This window comes from Rhinatrema bivittatum, chromosome 6 (genome assembly GCF_901001135.1).
Source record: "Rhinatrema bivittatum chromosome 6, aRhiBiv1.1, whole genome shotgun sequence".
Taxonomy (NCBI): Eukaryota; Metazoa; Chordata; class Amphibia; order Gymnophiona; family Rhinatrematidae; genus Rhinatrema; species Rhinatrema bivittatum.
Genome location: NC_042620.1, coordinates 127696356 through 127709261, shown reverse-complemented (window position 1 = coordinate 127709261; position 12906 = coordinate 127696356). Strand labels below are relative to the sequence as shown.

The window sequence follows — 12906 nt, the reverse complement described above, 5'->3', positions numbered from 1 at the left end:
AAGATGAGGTCCATCACATGGCTATCATGGACTTCAACCCATGTGACCCATGTGAGAAGAGAAGGCCCATTGCAGGGCCATTACAGAGCTCAACCCATGCAGCCCAAGAAGAGGAGGCCCATTGCAGAGCTCATCCCAAGTGAGAAAAGAAAGTGCAATGCAGGTCCATCATGGAGCTCGTCCCGCGCAGCCTGAGAAGAAGTATCCTAATGTAGGGCTATCGCGGAGCTCTTCCCACACGGCCGAAGAAGAGGAGGCTTGTCACATCAAGGAGATCCAGAAGAGAGGGAGAGCCCTAATAGAGGGTGTGGGAGTGAGAAGCCTGTGTGGGTATATGTGTGAGAGAGTGAGAGCATGGGAGTGAGAAGCCTGTGTGTATGTGTGAGAGAAATCATGGGAATAGGAAGCCTGTCTGCATGTGTATGTGTAAGAGAAAGCATGGGAGTGAGAAGCCTGTATGTGTGTTTATGTGAGAGAGAACATGGGAGTAAGAAGCCTGTGTGTGGGTGTGAGTGAGAGAGAGTATTGGTGTGAGAATGTGTGTGTGTATGTGTATGTATGTGTGAGAAAGAGCATGGGAGTGAGAAGCTTGTGTGTGTATGTGTGAGAGCATGGGAGGGAGAAGCTTATATGTGTGAGAGAAAGCATGAGAGTGAGAAGATTGTATATGTGAGAGAGAGAGCATGTGGGAGTGAGCCTGTATGTATTTTTGTTGCAGAAAGCATGTGGAGTGGAGAACCTGTGTGGGTGTGAGAGAGAAAGTATGTGGGTGTGAGAGAGAAAGTATGTGGGTGTGAGATCCTATGGATGTGAGAGAGAAAAAACATGTAGGAGTGGGAACCTGCCTGTTAGAGAGAGTATATGAGAGTGACAACCTGCATGTGAGAGGGAGCTTTGGTAAGAGAGAATGTGTGGGAGTGGGAGCCTGCATGAGGGAAGAAGGAAAGAAGACAGGAGAAGAGAGAAGAAACAGAATAAAAGAGACTTTGAAAAAGGAAACATGGAAAAGACAGACAAGGGTTAAAAAGAGACTATGACCAACCAATTAGAAAAATAAGATCAGATAACAAAGGTAAAAAAAATATATTTTGACTTTCAGCGATTGAAATATGCCATATTTGGGAATGTGCATTTCTTATATATTTGTATTTCACTTTTTGCTCAGTTTTCCACTGTTCACAGAAATTGGTTTCTTGGGTTTTCCTTTTCAGTTTTGTCTGCGTGTTTCTGTTTCTAATTTGTAGTCTCTTATTCTGTATTAGGAAAGTGTCTGTCTGTGTTGTGCGTGTGTGACAGAGGTGCAGTATTTTGTAGCAGGCCGGTTTGTTTGCCCAGTGGGTGGTGTATTAGTGTTCTAGGGCCGGGTGTAACGTTTGCCTTGTTGCCTTTTCATAGATAAGGCTGCTGCTGTTTGAGTCCTGAGAGTTACTGCTGTTATGGTATAGTATGGCAAGGCTCTAGATGGTTTTTTATTATATTTTTCTAGGGGTTTATGTTACTTTACAAAGAGCTTGGCAGTGGAGGGAGTTTATTTTCCTGTTATTGAGGTGACACCAGAACTTGAATATATATTTTTTTGCATGAGGGCTTATTATATGAATAATCCTAATTTTGCTCTGCACCCATTGCAAATCTTAAGTTCTTATGATTATTGCTGTTTTATTGTAGTTATGATATATTTTGCATTTCTGGAAAGAGGATTCATAAAAGAATACATTGATATTTGTTTTATTATGTGATTGAATCTGATGTTTCTGTTAAGTGTTCTTTGTTTCCTTTTATAAACTGCAATACATGTAAAATAAATTAATATAGATCAATAACCTATTTTTAATGTTGGTAAGTGCTTGAAACAAAATATTTTAAAGCATCACTCATGATGCATGATGGCTGTTGCAGACTACAAAGAAATCCATTGTCAGCTTCGCTCTAAGGCATAATTTATTGATACGAGTGCAACTAGTAGAGCTCAAACCTATATGCCTACTGCCCACCCATGATACCCTTGGGCCCTCCCAAAAATTCATTTCTGGCTACGCCACAGTTACATGAATAGTTTGCTATGCATATAAGTTTACAAGAATGCTGAGATAATGAACTGCTGTAATGCAGTGAAAAGGTGGGTTATAAATCCTTTTAAATAAAATAAATTAATAAATTCTGGGAAAAAATGGTGTGTCAAGGTGCCTTCATGTGATGGTTTTTGCAAAAAAAAAAAAAAAAAAATCTACATCTCAATGAGGTTAATTACTGCATTTTTTTTTTCAGTGGCCTCAGTTTCACATGGAAGTTTTCTATACACAACTAATTTGCATGCATAAAAAACTTTCACGCAAATGAAGCCTCTAACTTGTTAGTACGTCGGCCTCAAAAGTCTTTTTTTTTTTTAATAATGTTTTTGGATGGTGTATGATCCACCAAGTCAGAAATAGAATTTCATCACTCTGTGACCATACATGACAGCAGTTTTCACCAAGCCATCAGGTAACAACATGCTGTGTGCCTAGATTAATGTTAATACTGGTCCAGAATATTTTTGAAGTATTTATTTATTGAGAAATTTTAACAATTCAGGAAATATTTTTGTAAGTAAAATGAAATGCCAGTAAGGGCACCAGCACCTGCCGTGGCATAATGTCTAGTGTTGTGTTATATAACCCAGCCTAAACCCCGCCCACACTCCTCCCCTTCCCCTAATTTGAATTGTACTGCCGCGATGCAGCCAGTATCGCATTCAATAGGGCATTATCGAATGCAATAAGGCCCTAACCCAAGCAATAAGGCCCTAATGCCCTCGATAAAGCTACATCGCGGTTTGATGAATGACCCTGTTAATTTGTTTTGTTAGATTACACATTAGTGGCTTTCAGGCTGTGGGTCAAGATCTAAAACTGGGTTCAATAAGACAAGTAAATAAGTGATAAGATAAATTTCTGTGTACAATGTATCCAAAGGACAGGCTATAGTTTATTTCAGTTCCCTACACCTAAAGCATATTGTTAGTGCTTGGGCCTAGATTCATCAATATGTGATAATTTTTGCAAGAATAATGCCTGCAATAAGAAAAAGTGGTGTGACTATGATAATTTAAGAGTTATTGCACTGTGTGCTATGCATAGGTACTTTAGTGCACCCTGTGATATTTGTACTTTGCCCAGATGAGAGAGAGCAAGAGAGACTCTGTATATGGGTCTCATAGTAGGTAACTCTTTATACCACTATAGGAGGGCCAACTAGTAACTCGAGGTAAGGTTTTGGTGGGGCCAATTTTACATGCACAGTGAGACGCATGAACGGCACAGTACACATCAGTGAAAATTTGACATGATTTGGAGTGAGGAAAGTCACACAAAGATGAGATTTTTACAACGTTCTTTCACCCTAGTATTTTAGTACTATCAAGTTAGGATGAAAGAACGTTGTAGAAATCTCATCTTTGTGTGACTTTCCTCACTCCAAATCATATCAAACCTTCACTGATGTGTACTGTGCTGTTCATACGTCTCATGTGCATGTAAAACTGGCACAAAACCCTAGACCACCACCAAAACCTCACCTTGAGTTACTAGCTGGCCCTCCTATAATGATATAAAGAGTTGCCTACCATGAGAGCCTTATAGAGAGTTTGTCTGTCTGTCTGTCTCTCTCTCTCTCAGCAGAATTTGCAATATTGTCTGGCTAAAATTGCACTTAATATCAACCTCAGTGGGCTTGCTTTGCTCCCATTCTTTGTCTATGGGGAAAAAAACTTTGTAAACCAGGCCCAATGTATACATTCTTGATGCAGAAAAGACTGTAATACTTTATCTTAATAAAAAGGCAAGACAAGTGATCTACTTGAATTCACATTTTAGGTTTAGTCATCAAACTTAACTTACAATGTCTGAAAAGTTTATATTAGCATCACAGATTAGGGAAATGTGTAACAATCAAACATACAGCACTCGTACCTTCAAAACCATCATTATCAATGTCTCCTAGGCTGGCTATGGATTCCCCAAATCTTGCAGCATAGGAATCACTTCCTGATAGCTCCATTTCGAGTTCTCTCATGTTTGCCTTTGAAAGATAAAAGGAATGTAGTTAATATTCTAAACATAAATTTATATTACTGATTTATGTGAACATTATATAATGTTTTAAGGAGATATGGTCTTAACCTAGGTAAATTTATTTTCTTAGCCAAAATCTTAGTAGTTGGGTAAAGATGATACCTTTATTATGTTTTAAAATGAAAGCTTTTGAGACTGCTAAGATGCTTTTTCTCAAATGACATAAAGAAAAGACATGAGTAATTCCAAAAGCTTGCATCTCAAAACATGTATTTACCTAATAAAGGTGCCGAACAGTTTATTTCCTTTGCATATTCAAGCTAACATCATGTGACTATGTGTGACTCTCATACTGTATTCTGTAAGATACCAAAATCAAAACCATCATGATGTTGGAGGATTCCATTTGGTGCTTTTGAAGCCAATGCTTATGGCAAGACCCAAGTCTAACAATCAGAAGCAAGTACAAGATTTCATGGCTTGCACACTGAAAATTAAGGGGTGTGTACTAATACCACCCGTTTATTATGTGTCCTAATGGCTGATGCAAAGGAGGTTGTTATGCCCGTCGGTCGCAAACAGCTGCGACCACTTCTGCTCACTTCTTTCTTCACCTCCCTAGCTCCATAGGGTAGATTGGAAGCATCTGCAAGCTACCTACAACCTGCCTACCACTTCCAGGCCTCCTGGGTTGGCACGGACGCCATAGACCGCCATCTTGTCATTTGATTTCTTTAGGCGCACGTGCACGCACACAGGCTGGTCTTATCCACGTCATGGCAGGAACCTCGGGGGCGTCCCTTCCAGATGACATCAGGAGCTGTGGATATTTAAACCTGCTGGCCTTTTCCAAATACAATTTGGCAAAGAGTGATATCCTTGCTATCTCCACCTCGCTTCCTGAGGACCCTACGTTCCAGTTCCAGTTCCGATGTGGACGTCTCAGGTACCCGCTCCTTGGGGGCCTCTCTCTCGTCCTGGCTATCCGCTTCTCAGAGGGCCTGACGCATGGAACTCTGTCTGCTCTGTTCCTCGGGGTTTCCTGGAACCAACTCATTCCTTGTGAGTACTCCGCCCTACGGATCCCTTTCTACCTACTAATGCCTTTCAGGTGTACCCCGCGCTGCGGGCCATTACCATCACTACAGAGAGCTCCGTCAGAAGTGCCTGCTTTATGGATCTTTACCATGCTATTGAGGACCTCAGAGGTGCACCCCGCCTTGTGGACCGCTACTAGACCGACCGAGGACCTCACCGGTGTACCCCGCTCTGCAGGCCATTACCACCTCCATCTTGGGCCTCGACTGTGCTCTTCTCTCTACGGACCGCTGTCACCTTTCCTGAGGGCTTCATCTGCATTTCCTATTCTGCAGGTTACCATCATTACCAAGGACATCATTGGTGTACCCCGTTCTGCGGGCCACTACCATTTCTACAGGAGACTAGAGATATGCATTCTTTTATCACGAATTAGGCAATTTCAATGAAATTGCCTAATTCGTCCTGGTTCAGGGGTCCCGAACCCCGAAACAGATTTTCCCTGAACTTCGGGGAAAATTTGTTTTTCGGGTTAGTGTGGGGGGAGGGGCACATTTATTTAAAAAACAAAACAAAACACCCCAACCCTTCAATTTTACTTTATTACAACCCCCTCACCATCCCGATCCCTCCCCAAGACTTACTAAAAGCCCTGGTGGTCCAGCGGGGGTCTCACAAGTGATGTCTCCCTGTCGGGCCATCGGGCCTACCACGAATCAAAATGGCGCCGGTGCCCTTTGCCCTTACGATGCGACAGGAGCTACCGGTGCCATTGGTCAGCCACTGTCACATGGTAGGAGCAATGGACGGCCGGCGCCATCTTGTGCTCCTACCATGTGACAGGGGCTGGCCAATGGCACTGCTAGCTCCTGTTATATAGTAAGGGCAAAAGCTATTGGCGCCATTTTGAATAGTGGCAGCCGACGGTGCGAGTGCAGGAGATCACTCCAAGACCCCCGCTGGACCACCAGGGACTTTTGGCAAGTCTTGGAGGTGTCAGAGACTTGCCAAAAGTCCCCGGTGAGCCAGCAGGAGCACAAGAAGGCGCCGGCCATCCATTGATCCTATCATGTGACAGGGGCTGACCAATGGCACCGGTAGCCCCTGTCACATCGTAAGGGCAAAGGGCACTGGCGCCATTTTGATTTGTGGTAGGCCCGATGGCCCGAGAGGGAGACATCATTCGTGGGACCCCGCTGGATCACCAGGGCTTTTACCAAGTCTTGGGGAGGGATCAGGATGGTGGGGGGTTGTAATAAAGTAAAATTGAAGGGTTGGGGTGGTTTTTTTCCGATTCATTTTCCGACTCGTTTTTCCCAATCCGTGCTGCCAAAAAATGATCCGCGGGAAAACAAAATTTTTCAACGAAGCGCCCGAACTGAAATCCGACCCGACATGGAAAAACTAAGCTCATCTCTACAGGAGATCTCTCCGATATACTCGCTTCACGGACTACTAACAGCGCTACAGAGGTTTTCCTTCAAGGCACTACCTATCTCATCGACCTTGTGTTACAGGGCCTGTGTGGACTCTCTCTCCCTGGCACCCCCGCTCCTCAGGTAGTGCTTCTATCTCTTTAATAAAGACTCTATTCTTTTCTTGCCTTCCTCTGCTGAGACCTAGCCTCCTGACAGTGAGGCTCACGGGGCTCCTCCCCATGGGATGTACCATCTCACACTTCGGCTCAGGGTTCACACCCCTTCTGACATCATGGAATCCTAACAGAGGTATGCATTTCGCAGACACTAAAGTATGTGCATACATGTGAACAGTATCTCAAAAGCTTACATACACTCCTGAGATATAGTTAAGTTATTTTGGATCAATCCACCTGTGAAACAGTTTCTGTATGAACTTTTTCACTGCTCTAATAGTTAATGAGCTATTTTCACAGTTTTGAATCTTGCTGCCTCATTTGCATAGATTCACGTTAATCCTATTGCAAGCTAGTTTATGTGTGTTAATACACTGCAGGACACCAGTCTCTAAGAGAAGTAGCCCCATGTGTGCTCCATGTTTGCATGTTAAAGTTATTTTGCTTTAGCATGCATTAGTTAGAAAATTCTGCACATCACTTCAAACTCGGAATCCAGTCATACGGTATGGATTGGTTTGTGGTCCTGTCACTGGATACTTTTCCTCTGGCAGCAATGTTTTTTGTTAAAATAAATATCAAAATTCCAATACCTCAGAAGATGGATAACTTTATTTCCATGTAATGTATTGTAGATGTGAGTATATCTTTACTGGAATGCATATGTGCTATTTTTCTGTTTGGATGCTGACTTAGAAGACTCTGTTAAAGTTGGCCTTAAGTGAAAAATAAAATAGATCTGTGGGTTGAGCGTGTTGACTTCTCTATGGGACTTAAATGCAGTAAAACTTACGGAAAAAAGATTTTATCATTCACCTTGTTAAAATCTTTACAGGCATGTGAAAATGTGACAACATGTTAAAGCAAAAATGTTATCTAGGGTATGGAAAAATTAGCCTTGATACTAATGTGAATGTTAACAAAAAATCATTTAAAATCTATGTGAACTGTTTCCCAAAATTGACTGTGCCAACCAACCCTTTTACTTTTGGCTGGTTAAAAAAGGGGGATTTCTTCTCCCCATGAAGCTAGATAAAGTGTCCTCCTGAGCATCATTGACACCCCCTGCATTGATATCTTATCTGATGGGCATCCCTTCCCTTCATAAACATCCCTCAAAAAGGCATCCTTCTCCATAGTCAGTACTCCCTAATGGCAGACGAACTCCCCTCCTCCCAACCCCCACTGGCTGCCCACCAATCCTCTGTAAACCTGTCTTACGATTCCAGAGAAACTGGATCTTCACAAGCAGGGAGTATGTCAGACCCTTTCTGCCCGCACTGTTGTTATCAGAGAATATGCTGCTCTGGGGTTCTCATCACTATCACTATCACATTGAGGGTGCTGATGCCTATCGGGAGGAGTTACTGTCTATGCAGGAGGAGATGTATGTTGAAAGATTCCTATGCAATGGGTTACTGCCTATGTGTGTGTGTGTGTGTGTGTGTGTGTGTGTGTGTGTGGGGGGGGGGGGTGATAGATGGCGCTCAGAGGAGGTTGAGGAAGAGGACTCTCAGGCCTGGTTAGCATTGAAGATTTGGGGAAAAATGTAATACCTGGTCTGAGGCAGGTGTTAATTTTACCTTTATTGGACCCAGGGTACGTAGGAAGTAGATGGCAGCATACTTTGGGGCCGATGCTATAATAAATGTGGAAAGTGTGCTATAAATAAATTAAGGGGGGTCGCACTAGCAAGGAGGCACTAGGGTCGCTTGCGCGACCTTAGCGCCTCCTTGCTAACGCGACCCCGCGGTTACCGGCAGTCTGCCAGTTATGAACACCGACATCGATAAACTCAGACGCTTTTCTGTACTTCTTTAAAAGTTAAAAAAAAAAGAAACAAAAACCTCAGCCGGCCGCATTGAATATGCTCGGTGTTGGTTTTCATAATTGCAGTCCGCCGGTTATGAAAACCGACGCCAGGTTTATCGGCGTCGGTTTTCATAATGCAGCTGGCGTCGGTCTTCAGTGCTGCCGACTGAGGTTTCTTTTTTTTTAACTTTTAAAGAAGTACAGAAAAGCTGTTTTTTCTGCTTTTCTGTACTTTTTTTCAATGCGCTCAGCTATTAACGCCTGCTCCAGGCAGGCGTTAATAGCTGAGCGATAAATGTGCATCTGAGACGCACATTTATTTTTTTGCATTGGAGTGAATGAGTAATAGTCTCATTCACATGCATTTGCATGTGATGAGCACTATCTCATTCACTCCGCGTCAAACGCGCGTTAAATAGGCGCTAATCTCCCTATTGCACTAGGGGGTGGATTAGCGCATATTTAACCCACTTCAGACTGCAGGTTATACAGTGCGCTCGGCTGACTACAGTGTATTGCATCGGCCCCTATGCTATTTCCCATGGGCCTGATACAGCCTCATTTGCTATGAAGTGCTTTAATTTACATGCAAGTAATTTACATGCAGGCATATTAAGGTGTTGGGCAACCATCAGAATGAGCAAGTTGAGATCCATATTCTAAATCATTCAGCTGGTAAACTCAGCTGGCAAACTCAGAAGTTAACCAGCTAAATGAATATTTGGGCATATATCCACTAAATTCTAGCCAGTTAGGAGGCTAGAATTTAGCCGGATAAATTAGGGGTATTCGGGGGATATAATTGGGAGGAATTGAGTTAGCCGGCTAAGTTAACTGTTTCTAGGATCTTGAAATCAAATGCTAAACTAACTGTTACTCAACCATATACCATACTGTAAAGATGCCTACTGGACTGCATACTGCACCTGTTATGAAAGTGGACCCCTGTCTCGAGGTAGTCAGCTACCGTCGAAGGGCGAGGCCGCTGGACAGGAGGAAGTTGAATGAAGAATTCACCCTGGAAGCACGCAACCCCCCCCAGGAGGAGCCTGTAGGGATCCGGCCGCTGGGACTTAGGAGACTCCTCTGAAGACTGAAGAAAAGTCTGGATGCAGGCGCCTCCTGCAGGTCGTGGGTTCCAGATGGCTGGCGCCTCCTGCAGGTCGTGGGTTCCAGATGGCTGGCGCCTCCAGCAGGTCGTAGCAGTCTGAGGACAGAGTCGTAGAAGAGTCCAAAGCCGGTCCGGGGGTTCGGTACACAGGCGAGGTCAAAATCCAGTCCAGGGTCTAAGCAGGAGTATGGTCCAAAGCTGTACCAGGATCAAGCCAGGAGAAGACACGTCCACCAGTCCAGAAGTCAGAAGCCAAGAATCAATCCACGGAGCAGGGGAGCAGAGCGGGACGAAGAACCAGGAACAGAGAACACAGGAGCAAACTCAGGCAGGAACCTCAATACCAAGGCAAGGTCTGAGAACCAGACCTTGCCTTAAATACAGGATGCTTGGAGGTGGAGTTTCTGGGAGGACCATGACAGTTTCCTGTCATGGCCCCTTTAAGAATAGTCTTCAGCCGCATGCGGCCCTAGAGGAAATGATGGGGGCAGAGCCAAACCCCGAGGAGCCAGCCAGCCCGAACAGACGCGGCAGCAGCCGCAGGAGAGAGGCAGAAGGGCAGCCTGCCCCACAGGAGCCCCGACCGACTCCCGAAGCCCCAGGTACTATTTCCCTTGCACCCGCTGGCCCGGTCTATGCCGCGGACTGCCATGACACCTGGCGGTGCTAACAGCATCACAGTGGCTGTCATTTCCAAGTTTCTTTATTATTATCTGCTTTCTATTTGATGTCAATCCTATTTACTGCTTTTGCATGCTAAAATACCGCTATGGTTTTCTTTAGTAATATGATTGCTATTACTTCACAAACCATCTCAGAAAGAACAGTCATAATTGCCTTCTCAATCAAACATTGTTAGTTTGATGCCTTTCACATGTTTGAGGGAAATATAGACACCCTTTTGACTAGGTGCATTCCTAGTGGAAACGGTAAGTTTTGGTTAGATATAAAAAGAAAAAAATCAAAATTACTGTCTCATGATAATTTTTTATATGCTAGTGAAACTTGATGTTAACAGTAAAATAATAAGCACAAATATACATCATGTCAGCATCTACTGTATGAAGCATGAATATAATTTAATTAATATGCAATGAGGTTGCTATTGAATTTGCTATAACACACCCTGTTGTTGGAGTCAGTATTCTACTATGTACTGTTGGTATGTAATTCATTTGGGTTGCCAAATCAGGGTGTTCATATTCTATATTCACACTTAATACTCTACGTTATGGTGCATCTTAATTACTGTAGTTCACCTACTTGCAAGGATGAACCTGACACTGACCAGATTTGAGGAGTTTAAATTTAATCTTAAGTATTTTTGAACTATTTCCTCTGTTGTGATGCAACATACAGTGACAGGGTAGCAGGCTTGAGGATTGGCAGTGCCCTCAGTACCGTTCGTCGGGTAGCAATGGCCACCGCAGTTTCAGCAAACATCCTGCCATTTCTTCCATGGTGCACCCCAAGTCTGACTTGTTATTTAAAAATATTTTAAAAGGTCTAATTAAAGCACTTACAAAACCCATGTTGATGTAAACAAACACTCTTCCTTCTTCTCTGACTGTGCTTTGCATTGGCGCGCCCACTAGCAGGTCTGAGAGGCCATCGGCATTGAGATCCACTGCACAGACAGCAGCACCAAAATATGAACCAAGCTGTACACACATATACAGACAAAACATGTCAATTACCCAGCAAACCCTAGAGAGAGTGTAATAAAAAGTCACAATATTCACCAGTGTAAATTGTGATACCTTTTTACCTGTTGCTTCAAACAGAATATTCAGTTGACTGCTGTCAATAGTAAAGATGTATGCCTGAAAAACAGGATTAGGCAGTATTAGCTGAAGTATTTCTGATTGTGTCAGCAAGAGAAAAGATGGAAACAACTGAACTCTTTATATCGAAGTAAAATCTAGTGCCAGTCCCGCATAGATTGACATGTCAATGTCAGCATAATTAAAGGCACTGGTTTATGGTGATTGCAAAATTGTAAACAACTTCTAGATTTAAGGGTAAATGGAGATGATAGTCATACCAAAAAAGCGAAAAAAAAAAAAGAAAGGATGTTTTTGTGGAAATCCTTCAAGGATTCCTATACCAGAATAAAATGTTTTAACAGGAGTAGGGGGAAACAACAAAACCGTACCTAAGTACTGTTTGTCATTACTTCCAATGATGCTTCAAAAGCAAAACATATGGCAAGCACTTACCGATAGTTAGCATAACACCGATACAGGAGAAAATACTGGAGATAGGTGTGGGTCAAAAAAATTGTGCTTTCAGATCATGATCCAAAACCCAGTGGTAGCTCAATATTTCTTGCTGGATGGGCTTAAATGCCTCACAATTCATACTGGGATACAAATGAGCCAATACAATTATGGGTATAATTAGCTATATTCTTGACCATATTTGTGATGTATTTATAATCCATGTGTATGTCTCCTCCACCTCCCCCTTTTTCCTATGTCTTCCAACCCTTATCTTCAGACAGCAAGCCCCTGAAGCCCATGATGGCCCAAGGGTTGGAAAGGTGCCTACTACAAGACGCACCATCAGCATCACTCATTGGCCAGCAGAATCTGCTACTGCGGCAGAAACCATCTTTCCTCCCGTTGCAGGCCTGTGCATACTGGTCCTAATGGATGGAGATCCCAATAGGGATGTCCTGCACTGGGTCCTGATTTATAGTGCCAGCCTCCCATGTACTTCATTTTTTGTCAGATGATTTCTAGCTAATCTCAATTTAAGGTTTGCTTAATCCTACTTGATAAGAAATGCTGGGATTATGGGCAGAATTTAGACTGTAAACTAGCTCATCTTTAATTGTGAACCACAATGGCAGCAACACTAATTAGAAAATTTTCAAAGGGGTTCTGAGCGGAAAAATAGCATATATGCAAGTAAGTAGCGTATATTCAAATAAATGCTATTTTATAAACAAAAGTATGTATGTATTTTTGGTTTCATGCACATACTTTACCGGCTCAAAAAAGGGGCAGTCTAGGGGTATTCCTGGGTGGGGTCAAGAAGTAGACACAGTAGTTGCTATTTTATAAGATATATTCATGTATAAATTATCACATTTATTTGTACAGTTTTATACCTGCTAATTGACTAATATGAGTGAAATCAGACTTGTCTGTTTGCTATTTTTGGGCAGAAGCTTGAGTGAACTGGTCGGGGTTCAGAGTGAATTGTTAGTCTAAGTAAACTGGAGATGGACTGGGTGAACTGGCATAGATATAGAGAACTGGTGATTTTAAGTAGGTGCGCATGTAAGTATTATG

At 42.9% G+C, this 12906-nt stretch overlaps 1 protein-coding gene across 1 annotated transcript in view; it reads right to left on the bottom strand.

Annotated features, from left to right (window-relative positions):
• ITGA4 (integrin subunit alpha 4) overlaps nucleotides 1-12906 on the bottom strand; it is a 171454-nt gene that overhangs the window by 105530 nt on the left and 53018 nt on the right. Inside the window, exons 8-10 of the mRNA XM_029605917.1 lie at nucleotides 11368-11430; nucleotides 11131-11268; nucleotides 3951-4059 (exon numbers count right to left, since the gene is read on the bottom strand). Coding sequence (XP_029461777.1) covers nucleotides 3951-4059; nucleotides 11131-11268; nucleotides 11368-11430 — 310 coding nt within the window. The remainder of the gene's footprint in view (nucleotides 1-3950; nucleotides 4060-11130; nucleotides 11269-11367; nucleotides 11431-12906) is intronic.